The sequence below is a fragment of the Drosophila sechellia genome, chromosome 2L, assembly GCF_004382195.2.
Source record: "Drosophila sechellia strain sech25 chromosome 2L, ASM438219v1, whole genome shotgun sequence".
Taxonomy (NCBI): Eukaryota; Metazoa; Arthropoda; class Insecta; order Diptera; family Drosophilidae; genus Drosophila; species Drosophila sechellia.
This window is the reverse complement of record NC_045949.1, coordinates 17,219,219-17,245,167: the sequence shown is the minus strand read 5'-3', so window position 1 is coordinate 17,245,167 and position 25,949 is coordinate 17,219,219. Positions and strand designations below refer to the sequence as shown.

The 25,949-nt window shown below is 39.4% G+C and overlaps 3 protein-coding genes across 6 annotated transcripts; 1 reads left to right on the top strand and 2 right to left on the bottom strand.

The window, feature by feature from the left end:
* Positions 1-1,470: 1,470 nt before the first annotated feature.
* LOC6614506 (synaptotagmin-5) lies at positions 1,471-10,918 on the bottom strand. Of its 4 annotated transcripts, none has more exons than XM_032722332.1 (6): positions 10,541-10,918; positions 4,473-4,680; positions 3,731-4,127; positions 3,435-3,669; positions 2,878-3,375; positions 2,487-2,659 (listed from the first exon to the last, which is right to left on the bottom strand). In XM_032722332.1, exons 2-6 carry the CDS (start codon positions 4,658-4,660, stop codon positions 2,487-2,489), a joined length of 1,491 nt encoding a protein of 496 aa, XP_032578223.1. In that variant the 5' UTR covers positions 4,661-4,680; positions 10,541-10,918. The 4 variants fall into 4 exon arrangements, with proteins under 4 accessions (XP_002038937.1, XP_032578223.1, XP_032578236.1 ...); XM_032722345.1 differs by having other exon boundaries at positions 10,805-10,901; XM_032722339.1 differs by lacking the exon at positions 10,541-10,918 and adding an exon at positions 10,465-10,479.
* Positions 10,919-13,276: 2,358 nt separating this feature from the next.
* LOC6614505 (cytochrome b5) lies at positions 13,277-14,085 on the top strand. The gene has a single exon (XM_002038900.2). The coding sequence runs from the start codon at positions 13,459-13,461 to the stop codon at positions 13,870-13,872; it is 414 nt and encodes a 137-aa protein (XP_002038936.1). The 5' UTR covers positions 13,277-13,458; the 3' UTR covers positions 13,873-14,085.
* Positions 14,086-14,255: 170 nt separating this feature from the next.
* LOC6614504 (class E basic helix-loop-helix protein 22) lies at positions 14,256-16,282 on the bottom strand. The gene is made up of 3 exons (XM_002038899.2): positions 16,027-16,282; positions 14,717-15,316; positions 14,256-14,656 (listed from the first exon to the last, which is right to left on the bottom strand). The coding sequence occupies exons 2-3, from the start codon at positions 15,286-15,288 to the stop codon at positions 14,530-14,532; spliced, it is 699 nt and encodes a 232-aa protein (XP_002038935.1). The 5' UTR covers positions 15,289-15,316; positions 16,027-16,282; the 3' UTR covers positions 14,256-14,529.
* Positions 16,283-25,949: the final 9,667 nt, after the last annotated feature.

The following is a 25,949-nucleotide window of genomic DNA, read 5'->3' as shown; positions in this document are numbered from 1 at the left end:
AGATATGTACATAATCTGAAATGCAGTGTAAAGCGAATGCTTTATGAGAACAGCATTCGATCAAAAAGCTTGAAAGAATTACAGCGCAAACTGTTAAAATATTTTAAAACTGCAAAAATGTAATGTAGATAACAATTTTTAAGTCCTTTATAATTTAAGATTTTAAAAAGGATAAGGTATAATAGCTCCATTTCAATTATATATTTTTTAAATTCTCTTCGATTAGTTTAATTTTTGAGCCCTTTATTTAACCATCAACCTTGGCCACAACTTAAAAGAGGATTGTAACCGATTGAAGAAACTTTATGAAAAACTGGAAAGTGGGAGGATGAGATTGTAACTTTGAAAAGCATGAACACATAGGGAAATGGCAAGCAAATAATTTACCTATCCTTGCCCTGTTTACCGCTTTTATCTTTGAGTCCATTTTGAATCGACTATCGGTCAGTTTGGGTTTGAATCGCTTTCGGGTTTCCTTCGTTATGTAGTTGTGGACTTTGTTGGAAACCCAGACGAATATGCACGGTGTCGTTTAGCAGAACTTAGATTATCACTGTCGAAAATATTGCGAAAAATTTCCATTTTGGTGCTAAAAACATATTAAACTAGCCACTGATATGTCAAATACTCAATTTGCATTTATAGATCTAGGTGCTTTATGTTCTATTATATCTTAAAATATTAATAATAATTTACAAGTCCTCAAATATTTCTTTATATGCACCAAACCATGTCGACGCCACCAATTTCTGGCACCCGCTCAAAGATGCTTTTGTAGCTTTTCCTTGGGTTTTGCACACCCCCGTCGACGTGGCTAGGGCTACTTATGCCCGCCACTACCTTCCAAATTGAATGAAAGCACATTTTGATTGAAAAGGAAATTTACGGTGAACTTATACAGACACAGACGGGAGCCGCAACAGTTCGCAGGACCTGGGGCATGTCTTGCATGGCTGCTTTAACAGCCAATGTAGCGTTGCCCGTCGTAGCTCCCGGCGGATTTATCAGTCAATTTTAGAAAATTAGTTAACGGGTTTGCCGGAAACTTTTCTTTTTTGCACGCCAACTTGGCCAACAAGTTCGCTTCGCCCACCAAAAAATTTAAGGCTCAATGTCCACGAAAAAGGGAAAATGGGGTAAGGGATTTCTTTGGTTTCGTTCCACAGAAATGGAAACCTCTAGCGTTTGAAGTTGATGCCTGAAATTAATTTACGGTTGGTCAGGGGAAAGTTTGATAATTAACCTCAACGTGCACTGAATGTAGCACAAATCTGAGGTTCAATAGCAAAGAAAAATAAATTTATTTTCTAAGATCTAAGAACTTTATTTCACATGGATAAGTATAGGTATTTTGCGATTATGAAATACATAGTGCGTTTAAGCTAAATCTACTATATAGACTGTTACTGTAATCACTACATTAATTTTAATGCATATAAGAATCCTTTTGTTTGACTACAAATATTTATACCTTCTGTGCATATATAATCTCAACAAATTTGTATAATGCGAGAAATAAAACTATAATTCTATTACTTTTGTGCCCTCTGTGCCCTGAAACCATTTCGTAACTTAAAATAAAAAAAAAAATATTTTAAAATTCATTACTTGCGTTCTATATTGTTTCAGTAATTTGCTCACGGTAATAATTTATATTTTAGGTACATCTTGACATTTCCGACACATAAAATGTTTATTAAATATATATTTTCCTTTTAATTGATACCGTACAAAGCACATTCATTGAGTTATATTTGACCTCGTTTGACACTATTATTGATTAATTGTGACACTCTGTTTCGACTCTATATCCTTCTTATTACGTATCCCTGCAAGTTCCCTTATTTCATAAATTTTTTTGATTAATAAGTCGCCAATTTCTTGTTATACATTATTTATATGATATACTTGTGTCGGAATATTCACAATAATAGGAGTAGCTTACGCGAATATAAAGAAAAGACCATTACAATTTTCATAATGCTTTCATAAATTTAAAAACGGTTTCCCAATTTCCACCGTCGGTATTTGATTCATTCGTCTTATTTTTGATGTACGAATTCAAATGCCGTGTAAAAAATTATATTTTCAAGTTTAAAGAGTTAATTGCAAAAGCTCGCTCGGAGAAAAGAGGAAGTTTTAAATATGTTATTTTCCGATCGTTTAAGCGTAATATATATAGATATTATGTATTTATATACAGAATAATATATATAAATATTTTTTTTAGAAGTGATTCTTTCGCATTACAGAATCTTTTAATGTTATTAACATGTTAGTGCTAATCCAAAGAAGGTTTGGAAATTCACTTCATTCACATTTCTACACGCATCCAAGACAGCCACCATCGATGTTCCTTTTGAGAACACGGCAAACGGATATTTCGGTATTTTTTATCGCCAGGAAACCAGTACACACACATCGTTGGAAACTAGGATGGCATCTGTGGAAATACTGGAAAAATACCTTTACAAAAATACGGAACTCTAGTTCTTTGAACTTTTGGCTACTGTGGCCAAATTGTTTGCCGGTTCTTGCAGTGGAACCCATTGAGCCGTAGCATTTTTGGAGCGAAAAACTTCTTCAAAAAATATTTTCTCCTCGGTGCGTACTTCGGGAGAGTTTCCAATGAGAGTTCGTCCTAATATTTCACTTGATCCTACAAAAAAATGTTAGTATATTTATGCATTTTTGTTTAAAAATATCAAGGAATACAAAAGAGGTAAAATTTTAAGGCAGTTTGAAATTAGTTTGAATTTAAGAAACTGAAAACTGATTTCAAAAACCTTTTAAAGAAAAAAATGTATTATAATACAATATGATAAATAATACCATCTTTCTATAACGTAATCATTGTAAAAATATTTCTCTGCTTACCCAATAGGCCATCGTGGACCACGGTGAATTCGAGTACACAGTTTTTTAAAGTCTCCTTGGCCACATCGAAAGCAAGTGCCTCATTGTAGACTGGGTTCAGGGTGCCCCTTTGAACGCCCGTCTTGCGTTTCTTTATCTTTTTGCCACCGGGACCGAGGAGGGTTACCTTTACATAAGGGTCCGAGGAGTTCCGGGCATCGTCGACAATCCGCAGGTTTCGTGCCTTGATGAGAACGACCATCAAACGTTCCGCTGATGGCAAATAGGCCAGGGACACCATTATATCGCCCAAATCCACTTTCATATCTTGGGCCGAGGCAGAACTTAGAGGAGTCCAAAGTTTCAACTGCTCACTGAGATCCAAGTTGGCCAAATGTAGCTTACTTCCTCCGATGCAAACGTGCCGGGAATAAGCGTCAAAGTCGTACAGTAAAATTTCCACAGTACGCTTGTCAATTACTCCGGCTGTTACCTCAAAAACAAACTGCTCGTCGAAAACTGCGAAAGGGCTTGGATATTAACGTAAAATCCCAATGCAAATATTTAAAAGTATTCACCTGGATTCAGGGTCCTCTTGTGTATACGCGTCTGCCAAAAGTTCTTCTTATCCGGCAGCAAGCGAACTTTAGCATATGGGTCGGCAGTTCCACTAAATTGTCTCGGTTGCAGATTCTGGGCCTCCAGGAGTCGAACATTTAGCAATCCACCAACTGGATCGTAGCCGAGGCTCACATGCAAATTACCCCGAACTTCGTTGAGTGAAACTGGATTGAGGGTCTTCGGCTGGGAATGCTAACAAATAATAGAAACATAAAACACATGATTTTAAAATGAGAAAGCCCTCTTCACTCACACTCCTATACAAGGTCATGTCGATTTTGGTGTGATCCAGCTTGGCGTTCATGGAGGAAACTCTGGGACGGCTCGGATGCATGGCCAGAACCACATGCTTATCAGATCTCGCGATTGGCACGGAGGTGGTGGAACAGTAGGACAAGGTGTTTGACTTCAGGCTCCCGGTGGGTGATGTTGGTGTGGGCGGTGCCGACTCCTCGGTGGTATTGGACACTTGTTGCTGGATGGCTGCCGTGGAGGTGACTGAAGCCGGCACCCAAAAGGCCGGGTCATTGTCCTCGCTTTTCAGAGAGGTGGGGCTGAGGTTACCGGCATTTCCGCTGCTGTATTTCCCACGCGGTACCTCGTTCACGTTGTCTACATTGTAGCCCACGGCACCGGCAACCAAAGCCTCCCTGTTTGGGCGAAACGAAAAAATTTTTTTAAAGGTTAGTTCCACCAAGGGTGCGCCTACAACTCGAACTGAAGCTGGAACAGCTTTTAAGTTGGTTTGCCGTACGATTTTTTTCCAAATTAAAGTATTCCTTTGGGTGAAGAGAAAAATAAAATAAAAGAAAGAGCTATACCTACACTCTTAAATTTAGGTTGAGCCAAAATACATTTGCCCTGAGAGTAAGAATTGCTTTAGCCTTTTCTATTTTCAACATTTGTATTATTCAAGTTTTTCCTAATTTAAAAATATATATCCTTTACAATAAACATCTAAGCAAGCTCCCTTATCAATTTCATTGGACACCAACCTCTGCTGATCCTCATCCTTTTCGTTGGCGGACTCCAGGAGATTTTGTTCGAACCAGTTCAGGCGATAGCGTTTTGAGCAGGTGGTATACAGGGCTGCCCCAACAGCCGAAACAACGAGGAAGGACACAGAGGCATAGACGCCAATTTGTGCCAAAGAAATGTCCTCCTCACGTATGACAATGTCCATTTCTCCGGCTGAGAGTGAATCTGGAATGAAGAAGTAATGTGAATGAATGTAGTCACTGCTTACATGAGATGGTAATGTGGGTCAATTACTCGGCCTGACCCCGCGTCGTCATCTCTCCACCTGCCTAATGATACCCAATCTAGCCATAAAACATTCATTAGCAAGTCAGGACCTCGGGATGTGTGTCTCATAAATAAATCAAAGCTTGGGGCCCCACGTTCGACATTCATCTTCTCCGCTCCCTGGCTTTGTGGGTTATTAATTGACCGGCTTAAGGTGGTGCTGCTTGTGGGGCATCGGCACCGCAGAATCCTGACCACCGGCACGTGCCCACAGCTTCCCACCAGCTTCAAGGATCCACCAGGAGGCTAATTGAGGTGCCGTGCTTTGTCTTTCTCCGACCGCAACCACACAAAATTGCCATAAAGGCGGCTCGGCCTCGGTTAGTTCGCAATTAGCCGAGCAAACTGCCAGGTGACCCTCATCCCAAGAAGTCCTACAAAATCCGCCAAATTACACACACACTTAAAATAAAAAAACCAACGTAGAATGTACGTCGCTAAACCTCCTTCAGCACTAAAAAGTTTTATAGTTGCGCTTTTTCTAAAGGTTTATTGGACGTAAAAAGGAAGAAAACTGTTCCTCCTTTAATTCATTAAAGTAGAGATGCAGAGATCATCATAATGGAATTAAAAAGAAAAACCAGAAATATTTAAAGGAATTTTAGGAAAGGAATTTTAGGCTAATTCTGATATAAAATAAGTATTTTAAATTGTGAAATAGTATTCCAGTTTTAAAAGATAATTTGTATTTTGTATTTAAAACAACTTTCTGTGTACAAATAATGTAAAGGGCGCAGAGAACTGCCAACTAGATGAAGTGTTGTCTGTTGAAAAAGCAAAAATGTATAGCCGACTTGTTAATTAATTAGTGTATTTATATTTGAAAGCCACCTTTGGATGAGTCCTGCGTTTCATTCCCTACCTCTGACCCTTTTCTTTTCCCCAACCTTTACGCTTTTTCTGGCCAATTTCTGCAAATTTACTTTTCGCTCATTATTTATTTACGTCAAACTTTTGTTTTGGGTCTACGGTTTCTTTTATGGCAATTGCATGAGGTGCGTATGCGGGTTCAATTCCCTGTTTCCCTCCTCCTATCTTTTAGTTTCTTGGAAAATCTGGGGAAAATGATTTATGTGCCCTTATGTACAAACAAGTGTGTTTCGGCCTTAATGTGGCTGTTTGGAAAATTTATGAAATTAGTTTTAATTTAAACTTTGACAGTTGCGAAGATAAGCTGGAATGGCAGTAGACAGTGCAGTAAATTAGCTAAAATTCATGGAGTAGCATTTAAGCGCTTTGAGCAGACATTTCCAGTAAAATCAATTTCCCAGTCAATAGCCCCTAAATCCGCCGAGAAATATGGCAAAATGCCAGCCAGCTGATATCACCTGCCGTTTTTCAGCATAGGCGACTCCTCGCTTTTGTAAATCACACATAACCCAATCAATGTCAAATTGAGCAGATCGCACTGCCACACCCCACACATCATCAGTCAGAATATTCAGTCAGTCGAGGTGTCCTTCTGCGCGAGTGTCAGGATGTGAATGTCAGGTCATATCCTGCCACTCGCAGCTCGCTCAAAATGTCCTACCCTTACTTAAAACGGGTTTTGTGATATTCCATAACAAATTCCAAAAAAGGTTAAGAAATGAAACAATTGTCAAAGAATACTTAAGTCTCACCGTCAGTCCTTCAACTCATTTAGAAATATTAAAACTCAAAAGCTGTGTGTTGAATAGGCGAAATATTTCGCAAATCCCATAAAATAGCTTATGTTAGCTAAGTGCCCAGAAAGGGTATTTTAAAGAATCTGCCCCCGGTTTGCTGGGCCTGGTATTTGCCCACATGCATCATTCACACGTGTGTGGGCCTGTGGGCATAGGGATTTATTGCTCCCATAAAATAATAAAAATGTCATAAATTTTAATACAAAAACCGCGCTTAGGCCCCCTTTTGGCCCGACTGTCTGGTTTGGTATTCGGTTGGCTTTGTAAATCATTTTGCGGCATTATCATGCACATTTTCACTTTTCGCTGGAACCCCTAGATAAGACCGCACTACTTCCCCCTGCGATTTTGTTCGCGTCGCAGCAAAGTCAAGGGCAGAAACGCGTCCCTCCAAGTCCCCTAATGTGTCGACCGAGCGACTAAAATTAAGTTTATCTAATCGATAAAACCAGCCGAATGGTTCATTGAATGCCTGGGAAAACGGTGGGTGTGTGGGCCAGCTCATTCCCGTGATTTCACCCAGCTCTGGTTGGCAATTTCATCATTCGCGCTAAAAAAAAAAAAAAATTAATAGATTAAGATGCCTTTCAACGGTCGCAGAGCCTTTGAATTGCGCAATTATGGCATATAGTATTATGCTCATTAGTCTAATGAAGTGTTTTGTGACTCAAAGCTCGAGGAATGGTCCCAGCTGCCCGTCCAAATCCACGCCCTGCTGCTTTTGCAAAGAATGTGGACAATTGCAGTAGTCAGCGAGGCAAACACCCCATTATTCTGTTGCCAGGAAGTTTTCGAGGGATGAGTCCCTCTTAAAGTTATTTTTTTTTGAACAAACTCTTTAAAGTAAAGAAAAGAACGAGTCTTTTTACTTCGCACTAAAAAATGATACGCCAGTTCACGTGGCAAAATGTTTTGATTGAGCGGAAGTAGCTTAACTCGCACAAACCATCTCATTTTATAAGCTAAACAAGTTCCATTAAACTATCATTTTGCTTTGACTTCCGGAAGTACTTTGCCCCTATCCTTTTATCCTTCCGGCCTTCCGTAGCGATTGTTTGGCTTATCCTGTCGTAGAGCATTGCGGAAACGTTGGCCTGGTACTGGTTGCACACCTGTCCCTGGCAAAAGTAATTAGATTACGACATCGAATCCACGAGAATGCGCGTGTTGCTGCTGTCCTGGATTGCACTAGACAAAGGAGACCAGGATAAAACAATGGCAATTGCAAACAATTGCACTCAGAAAAAATATGGCAGCAGGCCATAAAGGAACTGCAACTAATTTATACAAAGTTCAATTTAAATATTTTTCTTAAAAAAAAAGAAAAATATTAGCCGTCATTAGCTAGTCTATTGTATGCATAATAATGCGTGTTAACATAAATGAAAGTTATCTGTATATTTTAGTTCACTTTCTCTTATTGATTTTGTCTGTTTGTGTTTCATAAACTCTGCCCAGTTGCATAAGCAAGCTTATGAAGGCTCCGGCAGACCTGGAATCCATTAGCTCGTGTCCTTCCTCACTTGCGTGGAAGTTTCATTTGGTTTCAAAACATCCAGTGCAGTTTATACACGGTCCCTGGAGCAACAGATGAAAAACCTTCGGATTGCATAAACAAGCTAAACTAATATACACGGCACGAGGGCCACAATGTCCTCCAGGATCCGGAGGTCCTGCCCGTCAATAATCAGGCATCAGCAATTTGTAATACGCGCCATAATGACACATTCGAGTCGCTAGTTTGTCCACATCGGCAACATCATTATCATCTTCGTTTTGCCCCCTTAACGTGTCTGTTTTTGTTATTCGAGTTGATTATCTGCCACCAATGTCATCGCCAGTTGTGGTCCTCAATGTCGATGGGATCAACAGGGCAATTGGAGGCTGACCCCATCGTCGTCCCTGCTAATTAGCCATCAATGAATATTTATAGCTTATGGCGGGGATAAAAGGGATGTACTATAAGGAGCTGAGAATTGCCAAGGAACCCGGACGATGGCATAAAATGATTAATAAACTTCTTGAGAAGAGAAAATAACTTGATACTAAAACCTTTTGCAAAGTTTCGATTAGAGAAAATAATGATTAGTAGTCTGCCTCGATTTCTAAAACTAACCGAGTTCTTATAATATATATTTAAAAGTGATATTTAAGCCGAGAGTCTCAGCACGAAAAATGAAAATGTTAGCGTTTCCTAGAAATATGTTGTTGATTGCACATTCAATAAGTATATAAGCAAAAAAGGTTTCTCTACTACTACATGACATTTTAAAAGTCAAAGATCATCATCGATAGATAGCATGTGTAAGTCATTCAGCAGCAGAATCCTGCCAATCCTTTCATCTCATTTGAAAACACGCCAAAGCCCTCTATATACGATAAAAGTGGAATAAAAGATCCCATTAAAATCAACAACCATATGTCAATTCGCCACAGGCCATTAAACCATGGGATCCGACCGGCGGGACACAGAAAATATTGACAATAAAAAATATAAGAGAGAAACTGGCGAAAGCCAAGATAAACAGCAATTTAATAAAGTGACCCAAAGTTATGCGCCTCCAGTCTAAGGGCGGTAGCATAAAAATAAACAATAAAACGCTCATTAAAACGCTGAAAATGCCCAAGTAGTAAACAACGGAAAATGTTTACATGCGCTCTTGGGATGGCAAAAAAGAAAAATAAAAGAAGAAACACATCGTGGCGTGGGCTACGGAAATAATAAGTGTGATATTAATACTTGTGTTTGGAACAAAGGGAAACCCGCACGGCTGCCAATGTGGCTACATAAAGGAGCCAATGGTGGTGGGTCACAGGCTAAAGAGCTGCCAATAACTCAACAAGTTAACAAACATGGCTGGCTGTGAGCTTCTTTATGGCCTCGTCAATTTTTCCTGTGGCTTCTGGCGACGTTTTTGCATTAAAAATGCATTAATCTTCGGACACGGGATAAATATTCATGGGTTTACGGCACCCAGAGATGTCTATAATAAATGCACTTCTTTAGTGCAGCCTGTTGACTGACTGACACGCAATATCCCAGGTAGAGAATATATATGACGAAGGTCGCTCGATTCGGCTACGGAATGGAGGTCGAGGGTCACGGCCACGCACGGGTGTTTCAAGGACATGGTTGTTGTGCTTGAGTGGCTGCCACCGTGGCCAACGTATCCTGGCTTCTCCACCAGGTTAAACAGCCCGCGGCTGAGAAATTCCAAACGAAATTCACACAGTCATTTCAAACGGAATAGGGCGAATCAAGAAAAGGATCCCGCACATGTTTGGAGTACGTTTTACAAACGCTGTGAACTAATTACATTAAAATACCATTGCTTTGAAAGGTTTTATCACGCCGAATGCACAACGTGTTCCACGTGCCGTATACGCAATGCAATCGTTTCAATCAGCAATCATTTCTGCCGCGGTGAATGCTCGAGAGGTAAGCTCATTTTCCAAAGCAAACAATTTCCTTCAAATCTGATTGGGATCAAAGGATGTGAAGTATTTTCTGTTATCATATTACTTATTACACAATGCTCTTATGAGCTTATCGTATTGAAGGTGCTGCTAAAATTTAAAACGGGACGGACATTAATTGCGAAGTACTTAAAATTTTTTTTAAATTTTACATTTTACAATCCTAAGCGAACTTATTGAGTATATAAACTTTTAGAAAATGACTATAGTTTTGTATTGCAACTCCTGTGAGAATTCCAAAAGATCGCAAACTCCCCTCAATTTATGTTTCGTTATTCAACAATTTCACTCAGAGTATTTCTTCAGAACCGAACTTTTCACTAGGCGATTTACAAAGGAAAATACATTGGCTAAACTTTAACAATAAAAGTTTGGCAGCTTAGACTTTCTTTTTGGTCTAGAAAATCAATTTACTGGTTCAACAAGTTCGTATTATATTCGCACGACGAAACCGTTGTTCAATGAAGATTTCAGTCGACTTCAAAGCAAATAAAAACCATTAAATATTGAATGGCTTGTTTTCAAAACGTGACTTAACTATTTTCGCAGATTATAACAGCGAATTTGTATGTAAATTGAGTTCACATGGATCAAACAGCTGTGTCAGCACTTACCGCTTGAATATTTGCAAATCGGTGACACAAAGCCGAACAAAAGCTGTGCAAACAATTTTAGTATTGAAATTGCTGCATGCAATTTACCGCAACAATATGTTTACGAAATCCTTTTAACGGTCCAACGTGGCGTATGCGCAATTTGCTCTACACAGAGGCATGCATATTGTGCGTGTTGTTAACGAGTTTGCGAAGCAATTTCCTTATTAGCGTGCTTTTATTAATTTTTAACTCAATAATCCCCTGCGCACATTGGTCAATTACTTCAAATAAATTTAGCCAAGTAAAGAGATAACTGGAAACGGTTGAATTTCCTTTTTTTTCGTGTTTCACGCGCCTCAACAACTTGGCCAGAGCGTTGCTGAATCTCGACTGTGTTGTTGTTCACCAAAAATTACACGCAGTTACCCGATGTCATGTTCCATCACACTCACACTTTCGCACCCAAAACACACAGATGGGCTGATGGAAACACCACACAAATGCAAACGGGAAACTTCGAGTCCGTAACGGAAATGTCCGGTAAAATCCGTAATTTAAAAAAAGTGTCTTTCGAAATAAAATTTATATGCATACCTTATACACAAACATAAGGAAGTAATAATTAACTATTGGCCACCCGTTTTAGCCAAAAAGTAATGCAACTACCGGAAGGAAAAGCCTTTTTTACACAAAAGCTTCCCAAAGAGCAACAGCTGGCCAATTTTATAAAAAGCCCGCGAAATCCGAATCGGTTAACCTTTTCCAAAAGCTTATGTTTTCAACAAGCTTTCTTTCATTTCAGTTAAATTGGGCTTTGCCACCTATTTCTATATTTGAACAAAAATATATAAATTTGTATGACTCGTATAATATTATTTTCAGAATCATTGTGTTTACGTAAAGTCTGTTTTTGCTATTTTTATATAATACTTTTTGAATATTTATTATATTTATTTATAATGAATTGCAATTCTTGTCGTTATCTATTAAAATATTTGTATTGTTTCTTTTCCCTGTTTTGCCAAAATTTGATTGTGGTAAAAAAGAAAATATTACTAATAATATTCGAACTTCGTTGAAGTTTGATTAAAGCTAATTTTAGAAGTGATATAGCTAATGAACTTTAAATAAAAGTATAAGAAAAGACCAATGAATAATCACATTTAATTCTGTCCGTGGCCTTGACAATGGTTTTGAAAGAACCCAGTACTCATTCAGCCTTATCTTAACATTTTTGCAAATAATCGTCAGAACTAAATTATAATCTTTTCCCATACATATTTCTAGACTAATTTGATAACACTAGGCAATTATTTAAATATTATCTTTTATAAATTATAATCTTTTCCCATACATATTTCTAGACTAATTTGATAACACTAGGCAATTATTTAAATATTCTTGTCGAAGAAAGATTCGCGTTTGTTCCAAAAATTAACGCAATCACGCACACTTAGAATGAGAACCTCTTATAGCTGAATTATATTCTGCCTTTTATTAGCAATGCTATTCTCAGGCTATTTCTAACCCTCAAATGATATTTAATATGGATACATCTAGTCCATGTAAACCTCAAAGTCAAAGTCAAATGGCTTAGCTCAGTTAAAGAGCTCGTTCAGTTGCGACTTTGAATATATTTGCGGTTATAAGTCATTACTTAACGTGATGATGCTGATCTTAACACTGAGTTGCTAGCATATTAGATTACCAAATCTTGTAAAAACCACACATCAAACTTGAACTCAATTGAAAATAATAAATGATCAATAACAATTGAATCGTGACGTCTTAAAAGTTATTATTTATAAATGTTTTCTTGTTTTTTTACTTGAATAATATTTATGTTTTATACTGCGTAATTTCAACTATTTTATTAGCTTTGCAATATTTTCTATTTATACAATACAATGTACAGAATTGGTGAACTGCGTTCTGTCTGGAATTCAATAAATGGGAAATTAAATAGTCTGAATAATTTCATCAGACCTATAGTTTTGTAATATTTATTGATTAAACGTACTCACTACATGTAAAATTAAATCTTTCCCATGGTTCAAATAGTTCAAAAGCGTGGCATCATTTTCAAATCCATTCCAATTTCAAGTTCAAAGTTGTAGTGAGCGATAATATTGAAGTCATTATCTCTGTTCCCATTATACTGCTTCAAGAATTTATAACAAACGTCAGAGTCTTGACACAATTCGTGATTTTTGGCGAACTTTAAAACGCATTTGAGTATTAAATACAAATAACTCCAGGCTATTAACCCAAAATGTATTTTGATTGCCTTAATGACTGGCGATCAAACGGTTCGCGTAGACGTAATTGATTCGCCCGATGCACGTTTGTCTTGTGCCAATAAATCAAATGTAATGCTGATAGGCGCGTTTAAATGTCTCCCTTTTAATAATTGCTGGCCCATTAAATTTATAAGGTAGCAAGTAATTAGCTCGTTGAGCAACCCGATTGGCAGAGAAATATATAATTTATGCTCGTCTTTATGAGCATATTCGGAAATTGACTCATATGAGTGCAAGTGACCACAAAACATTATTGCACAATCTCGCAATCTCAGTGCAATGCCTAGCCCTCCCATGAATGTAGATGCAAACCAGTTCGGCTTATATATTATATTGAAACCGATCTATAGGAGCTTCGCTTCTCTGGACCCGAAGTCTTATCACCGTGCTGTCGGCTCCATCGATCGACTCACGTGTTGTCATTTATAAAACGATTACAATCCAAGGCATGAATGACACTCCAGTACCGGTGGCTGCACACGAAAGACACTCAAGACCCCAAGTAAAACTGGAACTGAAGCCGACCAAGCAGAACTCAACTTGAATCGACTCCCGGCTGTCTGAAGTGATCGGGCGGCATTACAAATCGTTGTATCAGATATTAGTAAAAAGTGAAAGTAATTGCATACTTACAACATGTCATCCGCGTTGACGAACCTCTTGCAATCGCTGCGGATTGTGCCCTTGGGACATGGAAAGTCCAGTAACCAGGTGGTCGTTGTGCCGAGCAAAAAGGAACGTTTAAAGCTGGAAGATCTGCCGGAGATCGCTTTGGAGGAGGTAGCCCAGCACGACAGCTTCGACGATTGCTGGGTGGTAATCTACGATAGAGTCTACGATGTGACGCACTTTCTGAGGGATCATCCCGGCGGCGACGACGTCATTATGGATCACGCAGGACGAGATGCCACCATCGCCTTCCATGGCACAGGACACTCAGGAGATGCCATTGAAATGATGAAGGATTTCTTGATCGGTCAACTGCCCACCAAGCAGCATATTTTTCGCACTGGCAAAAACAAGGTTTTGTCCCTGGGCATACCGGAATAATATAATGCCAGCCGATTTTGCACTGATCGCCTTCGCCGCCGTCCTCCATGTCGTATATGTCTATATATATTTTTTTAATCAGCTAATTTCGAATTCCGCTAAACGGCTTTTGCTTAATCATCAAAAACCATACAGCCAACTATGTATATTTATATGTTATATATTTTTGCCAAGACTTGAAACGGATCTAAGATTATATTATTTTAATTGTGAGTGTGCTCTTTGATGTTTGTTATCTGATGATTATAATTGGCTGGTTGGGTTGGGCGTGTTTGAGTGTTTGAAAAGCATATTCTGTTTGCACCCTGATTCTAAAAAATGACTGGCTTCTATCAATGCTGATGGGCAAACCTAAATGAACAAATCCTTTTTCAACGACATACTTTCTACTTCAATAATACTTTATTCGGTAATATTCATCTTACACATATTGGTTGACATTAGGTAAATGCATAAATAAGAAATGCTTATGACAAAAATAAATATCACTGAACAGATTTTCACTTGGCTGCTCTGTTAAGAGGCTGCTTATCAACCTCCTTTCGTCTGACTAGTACACAAGTATTTGGCATTTTCTTTCCAATTGACTTAAAAGTATTGCTCATAAATGGATTGCTTATCAGTTGAACCATAGTTTATGGTGGCTCGCACTTTTATTTAACTGCTGCTAGTCGGTGGTTCGTTGTGAGGTCCTTGAAGAAGAGCCTGCAACTTGGCTGCCGCCGGAAAGGCACCCAAATCCAGTGGGGCTGCTCCTGTGGTACTTTGTATATAGGCCAGTAGTCTAAGAGTAGAAACATATATATTAATAATTATAATTCAGCATAGTAATGTATTACGTTACCTTCTCAACTCCTCGAGTGCATTTTGCTGCATCAGAATGTAGTTCTTAGCCAGCAACAAGGTGGCTATTTTAGACAGCTTTCGCACAGAAGGTGAGTGTGCATAGGGAATCACACTTCTCAGCTCATCAAGGGCATCATTCAAATCGTGCATCCTACGTCGTTCCCGGGCATTTATGTTCAGCCTCACCGTCTTTCCTTGGCGGTTCTTTTGCTTGCCACTGCTGGAGCCACTTCCGCTGGCGCCACCACTGGACACGGCCACCGTGGTGGTGCCACCACTGATGGCAATGGCTGCGATGGCGGCGGCCGTGGGACTCAGTGGCTTCTCCGGAGCACTGGGCCCTGGTTTGTTCTCATCCGTCGGTGGCTGCTGGGACATGCCCATTCCCTGGGCATAGAAACCACCCAGACCAACCGATCCAAGTGGCGTCCTACGGCCGGGGACGCTTTGTGGTGGACTAGCGGTGGGTGCTGGATGCTGGCCTCCAAGCATATTGGCGGTGGGAGGTATTGGCATGTGTCCGTGGTTGGGGAGTCCGGGAAACCCAAAAGCAAGATTCGAGGGATCCATTTTATTGTATTTTATAGGGCTTTTCCAGCTGTGAAAAAAAGGTTGAAGGGATGTGTAATCTTTTAGGGTAGTCCTTGCGACTCAATGTTATTTTGATGCAGGGTTGCATAAGAAAACTAATAAATAGGGGTGAATATGCTCAGCTGTTCAGTAGCGCCATCTGGCGGAATTTGATGTATTTAATAGGTTATCAAAGCTTTTCATAGGTGGAGCACCTGTTTTGTGTTTTAACGCGAAATGGTTTAACACATTTTAAAAGCCTGTCGGGTATTGCTGAAATTCAACTAAAGCCAAATAATGGTTAAGCCTTTCTTCAATCCAAAGCCAACATATTACGCAGAGTCAGATTAACAAGATGAATGTAAGTTTATCAAAGCTTTTCATAGGTGGCGCTGTGTAATAGATCAATTTTAAGGGATGGTTTCATGACAAATACAATTTTAGCGGGTTTAAATTTATTTAAGACCCAGCACTTTAGAAAGCAATAAACTTTAAAATTTTACGTAAATATATATAAATAATAAATTTGGCAATTATTAACCCGACGAAATGGATTATCAAATATGCAAAATCGACGCAGCACTTTATTTAACTTGCAGTTAATTCATGACACACTTAAAGGATTATTAATTTAAATTAACCACAAATCACAAGTTTGCCGGTGTACGAAGGGGACGAAGAGCACAGAGCACGGTGAAAGAAATTGCGGATTTAAACATTTTTAAAAATCGCACGCACCACAAACCAGGCAAAAATTTTAAATGCGGCTGCTGTGTCAGAGGATTCAGATCCTGAATCGCAATCGGAATCGATGCGCGAGTGTGAGGTGCCCGACAACAACAGAGACGACCGCGATTTTGTGGTGGGTTATAGTAGTCGCATAACGATTTTCCGATTTTTCTCCGCTCGCTCTCTCTCCCTCCCTCCGTGTCTATTTCCCGTCTCTTTCGCTCTGTCAGCGCGAATGATTATAAACTTTTTGCCACCGACGCCACCGTCGCCGTTTGGTGTTAATCTCTTTCTGCAGAAGGAATATTATGAGCCACTATATAAAATGTGGGTCGGGTGTCGACGCCGGTGGTTGACGTTTAGTGGTTGGGCTTCGCATAATGCAGCATCCACACCAATACATACAGCACGACTATTACCAATACTCACAAAGGTGAATGAGTCACAGTTTCAGCACTAAGAAAAATAAATGATTGCTAAGGCTTGAGACCTTTTTGATATAAATATAACATACAGCACAAGATATATAATACAAAAAACAATAATAATGGGTAACATAAATTTAATCTGATATTGGAAAGTTAACAATTTCATATTTGCATTTAAAAGTGGTATAAAATCATATTAATTAATAATCAATTAATTAATTTAATAAATATAAATGTTAGGTATATAATTATTTTGTATATTAATTTAAGTTCCACATTTTTAATTTGATTTAGTAACAATTAATTATAACCACACTTGCTTGTAACAAAAACCAAAAACTTTTGTTATCTCCCAAATTTGTATTAAATTGTTGTATATTATTTAGTGCAGTCACATTTCTTCCAAGTGTATGAAGTTTTTAATGCCTTTGCCCTGCCTGTCCGAAAATTCATTTTTCTTGTTGTTCAGGATTTTTATCGCTTCGCTCCTTTTCAACCCTGATGGCCCATCACCACCCCTCGCACCCTGAGTCCGCCGGGTCCGCTCCTTTGTCTGTGATTTCAATTTCCATTGAAACTGAATCTAATCACATGCTCACTGCCTGCTGATCCTGGGCCGCCTGGCCAGTCCTGGATTCCTGTCCTAGGGGGTTGAACGAAGAACAAGGACCAGGAATACGGCCATAGCCCGTGCATCCTAGTATTTCGCCTATATGCCCATATACAGCATAGCTCAGAGGATGCCGCATCTGCATGGCATTCTCTACGTGAGCGAGTTTGTGCGTTTGCGAGTTGCCTGGAAATTATGGTATCGCATTGTTCAAAGCTGGAACAATGCCATAAATGGCACATGCCAAATATTTTCGTTGGCAAAGGCGCATACGCTAGAAAAAGGTATGGAAAATGATCGGAAGTGCTAGGCAGATCTAGGCCAAATATTTATTTATTTGGTTGTACTTATTAGTTTTAAGCAATCTTTTGTTGGGTATATTTTTATGATTTTTAAATATAAAAAAACACATTTTTCAATTACAAGTATATATAATAACAGTGTTTTTCAATTGAAATATTTTTTGAAATATTTGGAAATCCGCTCTTAAAATGAGAACCAGATTATATTATCATAAAAATCAAACATTTTTTAAAAAAGTCATCAGATTAAGATTCTTTGTTAGTGCTGCTCTGATAAATGCCTAAAATCAAACTTAGAGAACTTTTGTTCTTATAAAATTTAATAGATAAAATCTCTAACCGAACATTCACTTTAAGCAAACATTGCTATATTGGCTTATAAAGTTCGTTAATTAAAAATTTGAAATAATTTTTTGAAGAAGCTAATTTTAAAGCTATAAACTAGGTTCTTTAAAGCAAATTTTTATTATCCAGAGCCAGCATCTCTATCGTCCTGTCAACTGCAATGCCCACTAATGACTTGCCACACTTCAGGCCTCGCAGGACATTTATGTATTAGTGGCGGAGTGTGTGTGCGTGTGGAGCTGCCTGCAGTCGTTTAGTCCTTAGAATAAGTCAAACTACGAGCTCGGGCGACAGACCTAATGACTTCACGCATGATAAATTTAATAATTTGCGCTGGCAACTTTTCCATTTGGCCTTTGTTTGCGCTTCCCTCGTTTCGTAGGGAAAATTATTGTGTCAGATGTTCGGGGCAGCAGTCACCGTATGCCATTATTTTCAATGAAATCCGGAATCTGGACAGCCCCTCTAGGCAATGCACCATTTGCTGCGTGATTGTGAGAGTTTTTTTTTCCTTGGGTTTCGGGCTCGGGATCGGAATCGGGTATATTTGCAATCGCAGTGCACTCTCCCTTGTTGTAATTGTTCTGAGACTAATTCAGTTTATATATGCAGCATTTACATTGCAATTTACGGCGCTTCAGCTACGGCCAACACAATCATTTCGACTTTTCAACCCCGGGCCAGTCGAAATTTAAATTTTCGGTTTTTTCATTTTATGGCCACATTTTTATCAATCCATATACATATAGATGGGCATTTGTCGCTGGTCCGTATCCGGGTTCCCGGATCCCAGGTCCGGCAGAGGCAATGAGGAATTTCATTATAATTTGCATAATTTATGCGCGACCGTGATTTGCATAATTAAGATTTGTACATTTGTGCATGCCAGTCATCATTAGCTTAGGTTCCGCACTGCGGACCAATTGTAAATGGCCAGCCCAGGGATTTTTTGGCTCGTACCTCGTGATCCGTCAAGGGGTTGTCATGGGTTAATGGATGACCCTCGAACTAAGCCATGAGGCATGAACATAAGTGGCTCTATTCATTTTGTGACGCTGTTAACTAAATTTAGGAAATTATTCAATGTTTTTTTTAAACTATTATTAGATCAGCTAGTTTAATTATATAAGGGTATATGTTTTAAAACTTTTTTTTAAGGTATCTTTCATTCGAGTTGCAGACAACTTACAACGCTGACTTTTTCGTCATGCAAAATTACAAATGCAAAAGCCCGAAAACCCCAATTTAATGTTCGGGTATGCGCAAATTAGACAAAACCATAGAATCCTTGGTTGTGTGGGGCCTTGGCTCCAACTAACGGCACTCCATGGGGCAATGTGAATCAATCATTAGCATTTTATTGTTGAAAACCGAATTGGGCACATTTATGAAGAGGCTTTTTCTGCCCTCCGCCCTGGCTAGTCCCTTCTTCGGAGATTCAGTTGATTCCTGGGTACACGAGCATGGCTTCCTAACCTTATTATCGATGTGCTTTCGTTATATTGGCAATATTTATGGCAGCCCATGACGGTTCGCCTAATGATTCCCCAGCGTATCGTTTTCAAGGTAGCACTTCCGATCCCCAGGCCACAGAAACACACACACACACACTCCTGGCAGTGCCATATTTTATTTTGTTACTTTTATTGGCAGACGTCAACGAAATACAAAAAATGTGCCAATTGTACGCTGGGGAAATCGCTGCCGACTTGCGTTCAAAATAAGAAGCGAATGAAGATATATTTATCGCTCATTTCCGGCTTGACAGGCTTGATGCGCTTCCGCCATTTGCCAGTTGTTCAAACCATGATAAACTTGGCCCATTTTAGCTAACAAAGGAAAAAAACAAAAAGCATTTGGATGATTTTGTTTTATTGGTTTGTCAGAAAAGGAAAGATTTGATGGCGGCTTATTGAGTAAAACAAAATATATGTGTGGAAGAATAGATAACAGTCCTTGATTTTTCAACCTCAGACGTAACTTGCTTTGATTTTCATGTTTAATTGTTCATATTAATGCAAGTTACCCAAAGTTTCTTAGTATAGGTACTACAAAAGTACTGTGCGATTCGCTTTGTTTTAATCTAATTCCCGTGAAAGCCATCACACTCTAAATAATTACCGATTTGCGCACAAAACGTGGCGCGGAAAAAGGAAACTGTAACGCACAGAATTTGATTTCGCCACTTTGATAGGATTTCTCATCCATTAGCCGAACTGAATGGATTGCGTCGAGCTCTTATTGATTACATCTAATGCCCATCATATGCGCGGTGCGTACAACCAAAATAAAAAAAAGCGAAATAATAATAATTTCAGACAAAGGGCGAAGCGTGCAATATTTTATCAAATTATGCGATGTATGCAACTTCCTCCGCTGCGCGAATCCTTAACACCCCGCTGCCCACCCAGGCGTACTTACAATTTATCAGCATCAAATGGAAACCAAACAGCGAGGGTGAACCTGAACCCAGGAAAAGTTCCAGAGGGGGGATTGGGGTGGTAAGCCAGCTACAAAACAACAATAACAGTGCCGGAGCAATACCAATTCGAATTAAAATGCTGCTGATGCTGGGGCGGAGGACGAGGCTGAGGCTGAGGATTCGGCACCACCCCCAAGGGTGGAAAAGGGGTTGTTTGTCGGTTTCCCTTCGGTTCTTTATTCTGCTCGCTGCTTTTTTTTTTTGTTTTGCGCGCGTTCTTGCAAATGGATATGGAATGTTACACAAACAAAAAGGGAGTAGGGTGGCCGTGTGGAAGTCGAAAAAGAAGAGCTCGAGTCCAAACCGAACACCAAAAGCAGAAACAGGATGGAACAAAAACACAAAAAAAATTGCAGGCCCGGACCAACACGCACCGGACACAGAAAGGACCACGCAACCGGGAACCAGGCGAAAACAAAGGGCACAACTTTGATGCGAGGGCCGAGGGCATAGGACGAAGGACGATGGTCCGTGGGTGGATCAGTAGGAGGAGACGCAGACTGGATGGACCCAACAATGCCCAACTACAGCTCGATAAATGCCGGCTGAGTCACCTCTGGGTATCTGGACTACACAAATAGAAATCATAAATCATAAACATTAAATAAAACAAATTAAATGGGCCTACAAATCCATATTTTTGTTATATTAAAATTGATACTATTAATAAAGTTATATGAAAAATAATAACAAAAGGATATAATACAAGTATCACCATAAAAGGCTTTATATAAACTTCGTTTATAAAATAATAAATTTTATAAATTCAATGGCTTTAGAAAATCCTTTAAAAATTACTTCGTTAACTTAACAAAAAAGTGTTTATACCAAAGTCACATATGCTATTTCACATTGAAAAGGAATACCATCGAATATTCTCTATTTCCGATACATTATAGCGTGTATCTTCTGTATCGCTTAGTAGATTCCTTCTTTCGCAAAAAGGACTTCAGTTTCCATTAGCTTTATCAATTAATTTGAATTAATTAGCTAGCTGTTTTTCAAAGTGTACTAAAGCCGATGTTGCTGATGCCCCTCGGTGCGATTTGGAATTATGCGTCGTTCGGCCGAGTGGCGCACACGCATTTTTGATTATGCCCCTAACCAAAAAGCAGCCATGTCCTGCAATTACAATCGTAGTCCAGGTACCGGCAGAAGCCATTCGATATAGTACACTTATGTACACCCCCGGCACCATTTCCTACACCCCGTCCTTGGGAGAGTCAACTTTTGTTCGATTCCGTTCCTGTTGCTGATTTTGATGAATTATGCACTCCTCCCGGCTGTTGTCCTTGTTTGCTAGGTGGATGCTCGACTGCGGGATGACAGTCTGCAGCAAATGGCTGGGCCGGCTCTAATGATGTGTCCTTGTTCCTAATGCTTTCAGCACAGCACTGCGATTAGGCCAGACTTCCATTCGGAAGAGGTGTGCATCGCCGGCTGATTTCTGTGCCGAGATATTGAATAATGCACGGCCGGGGGAAATTCGATTCCCAGCTGAATTTCGAGCCTCCTGCTTTCCCATGGGAATATTTTTAAATGAGATTCTGCCGCCGGTCGAAACGTTGGATTGCACTTCAAATAAAAATCGGGCTTACACTTGACATTGAGCTTAGAATTTGTTCTTTAAATAACTTATTCAGTGTATATTTAACTGATTTTATCATTTAAAATTATATATTTTTGTTGAAATGCAAATAGCACTTTGAATTCAGTTTAGAATATATGAGAAATATATATACAAGTTTTTCGTTCAAGCTATTCAAATTATAAGACATATTTGGCTGTATTGGTTAAAGCTAAATCTACTCCAAATTGCTTATCGATACTGGCAGCTTCAAGCTCCGATATCCTTTAATCAGGACGCCTGAGCATCAGACTGTGCTACACCCACGACATCCATTAATGGCCAGCGTGCAGCAGAGCGTCCATGTGACAGCGGCTGAGCCAGGGATTCATAACAAATTGTTGCGCTGACGTTGATTAGATGTGGGGTGGAACTGGCTGGACGGAAGCTAGTAACCACCAGAGCTACTCAAACTGCCACTGCCCAGTGAAGTCGTTACACTGGAAAAAATGGAAAGATCACCAGTATTGTTCGGAATGAAAGATAATTTATAAGTATTCGAGGTGGTAATAGACATTGTGATTATAAATAAATATAACATGACATGAGTATTCACTCTTAGGAATTCAAAAGTCTAAGTAGCTCAAATTGCATATTTTTGCCAATATTTCCAACGAGGCTGCATTTCTGCTGAGTGCAGCAAGTCCCCTCGGTTGTAGTCCAGCATCAGTCACATCTTCAATTGAATTGAATGTACGTGTGTTCCTGACGGACGGAGCCGCCTCAAATTTTGTTTAGTTTTCGCTTTTCTTTCTTGTTTTCTATTTTTTTTTTTTGGCTTTTCGTTTGGAAAGCGGAGGTGTGGAACACTTTTAATGACTGATTGTGCGTTTCTCGGCGCTTCGCCAAATGGAATTTTGATTGCATCCGCTTACGTGCCGCCTCCCTGGGAGATCATTAAGGGAATCCATCTTGGTCTAGTTAAATGTGTCACGTCAGCAATTATTTGGCCACATGAGGCACACAAGCATTGAGTCGCTTTGGCCCTCTATTTTATTTCGCACAGAGTTAGGGGGAAGACATCAAAATAATTTAGGCATAAATGCGCAATTTCTTGGGTTCCATTTTTGCATTTTGAATGATTCTCATTTATTTTATTGTGCAGTCGAGCGCATAAAATGTGCAATAATAAATATAAATGCTGCCTGCCGACCGGCGACGACTTTGTCCTGCTCCTCGAATTTCCACTTCCCCCCCCGTTCCACTCGGACTTAAAACTTTATGTGCATATAGCATTCTGTACACCCATACCATCATGCCATATTCGTGTCCCAGGACTCCGGACTTTCGGTCGGTTGGAGAGAGATGGACTTTTGGTCGCTGGCTGGCATCGTTAACATCATCAGTGAAGCAGTCAAATGCTAATAGCTGCCATTTCCTGCAGGTCCGGCATCGGAGAAAAGCCGAGAAAAGCGGAGCCGGGAGCGTTCAGGAAAATTATGCGCACAAGCGAAGTTGGGTTCTTCTCGGGGCTGAGTAGACGCTCTCTAGTCTTCTTTTTTATGTACATTCTTCATCTGTATGCTTTCCCGGTTCACTCAGTTTGTTTGTAGCCCCTCCACTGATTATGCTTTGGAAAAATAGTAGTTGTAGTAGTGGAAAAAATGAAAGAGAAATAACTGCAGAAGTGGGAAAAAATACAACGAAAATGTTGCATTTCTATTGTAAGTTCGCCCAACGCCATTTACATTTTAGAATATGCAGCAAATAAAACAGGAAGCGACTTTAACGAGGGGTAGAATATTTTACAATTTCAAGTGAATTTTAAAATCTGAAGTGGGCTTTAAACGGGCTTAACTTGTACCATTTACTTGACATTTGATAGCAAGCCAAAAGTACATCATTTAAGTACATCAACGTTTTAGTCGTTTCAAATGGTTGCCGCCATCAAAAACAATGTCGATAATGACTTTTGCATCTAAGTAAAGCTCCAGTGCAGCAAGTTTTCTTCTATTTTGCATCCGCCAACATTTTGAACTTCATTTTGGCACTTTTTAGTTGGCAGACAGGATGCGCACAAATATTTTTAGGGAATCGGCAGCCATGATGAGCGCTTTTCCTTGGTCTCATTATCCTCTGTTGCCCGGTGATCGTCCTTGTGGTATTGGGCCCATGTAAGCACCTCTCGAAGGCTCATCGGGATCACATTGGGCAACGCCAACGGCAGTCCTCCAGCATTATGCCGGAGAAATTGGAGATCTGGATGTCCGTATCAAAGATATCCTCATTCGAAGACTGCAAGTTGATGTTGGCAATTTTGTGCTTGTCTGGTTTGCATTTCCTTAACGTGGTTGATGCCTTAGAATGTGGTGGTGCAACCTTTTTCACAGATGAGGTTTATTAATCGACACCCCAAATCGACAATTCTGCTACAATAGAGTGACCGTAGTAAAAAACCACCAAACATAATAATACCAATCTGGCTTTGCATGTAACGGATGGATATAACAAGACACAAAAGCCAAAGAGCCGGCGTGCAAAATATTCGTATAATAAAGAAATTCCACAAATCATTACGACACAACCGCAAAATATGAAAACCCTGTGGAAACTTTTTGACGTTCGAGTAAAAGAAACTCTGGAATGACGACATAATACCAACGTCAGAAAGAGAAAAGAAAAGAAAAATAAGTTTTGCAAAAGGACACCTCCGCGCACTTGAGTCCTTTTTCCTTTGTCGCTCTTTGACAGGCCCAGATAAATTGAATCAAATGAGGAACGAGCGAAGATGTCGAGTAACGAAACTTTGCATGCGTCGAAATTCAATTCTAATTAACATAAATTTCCACAAATGAATGTCAACCGCAGTAGGCAGACTCGTGACAGAAAAAAGAATCCAATACTCATTGTTTATGCGGTAAAATTATTCAAAAATAAAAAGGAGAGGTTTTAAAGCTCATTAAATAAAACACTAAGAAATAAAGCTGAGTTTACTATAAGCAGCTTTTCAAACATGTTTTCAAATATGGCACTTTACGAACTCATGAATGTCGCTGCATAAACGTAATATCAGATCCACACGTCCTCACGGGCAACTTCTAATTTAATTTATGTAGCGAGGCAACTTTTTCAGCAGTCATAAGTTAAGCCGCCCCTCCAAACTCAAAGTCTCGAAGACTCACGCACAACAGGTGTGGAGTGGGCTGGGATTGGGCACCCAGGAGAGCGCTTAATGCCAGGTCCCAACTTGATCCCGAGTTGCTCGCACGTGTGGGTGAAGTACAAAGTCTTTCCTGGATATCCTGGGCGTGGCATCTCGCCCACAGCTTCCGACTGTTCCTTTGCCGCACTTGCACGCCCATAGCTTTTAGTTGTCCTGCCTGTTCCTACCAGCTACTAATGAGCTCCACAACAATCGCAAATATTATTTGAGTGGAATTTATGTTTTGGAGCGAGAGGGTGGGGCTTAGTTTGAATGGAATTTTGGGGCGATGTTTAGTAGGATTTCCCTGCTTTGAGTACGCCAACTATTTAGACTCCTACCTAAAAGGATTAATTCAGCTTATTATTTGTGTATTTTACAAATATTAATTTAAATGCTTTGGATTACAAAAAATATGAAGAACTAAAAAATAATATACAATTAGCACAATTACATATGAACTAACCAATATTCATTGTGTGCTAGTTTTTATAACCATAATAAAAAGTTAAATTAATTATGTTATTATGCAAATTTAAATGAATACTTTTTATCAAATATAGTATGTACATGAGCGAGTTTTGTTTAATCTAAATAAGCGTTTTAATTTCGCTATTATCTTAAAAAGCTTTATGGTTAAAAACTAACTATGGTTTTATACATATATTTAATTTACAGTTATGTTACATTATTAAATAAATATGTTCTGTCAGAGCATCAAACTCTCGTTTTATAACGTAGTCCCTGTAAAACATTTCTGACTCCGTCTTTGGCTTTGTTCTTGGTGCAAAAGTTACCGGAAATGGCATTTTGTGTTCTTCTCCAATTCGAAGCGGGCCGCTGGGGCGGACCAAAAAGTTGACTTAACTTTTCGCTTGAAGTTGCCGAATAAACTTTAAATGAAGCAGTAAGAGCAGAAGGACGCGGTGCAGCGATGCAGATGCACATAGTACGGCGAGTCCTTTCGTAGGGCAACAAATTTCGGTGGAGGCTGTC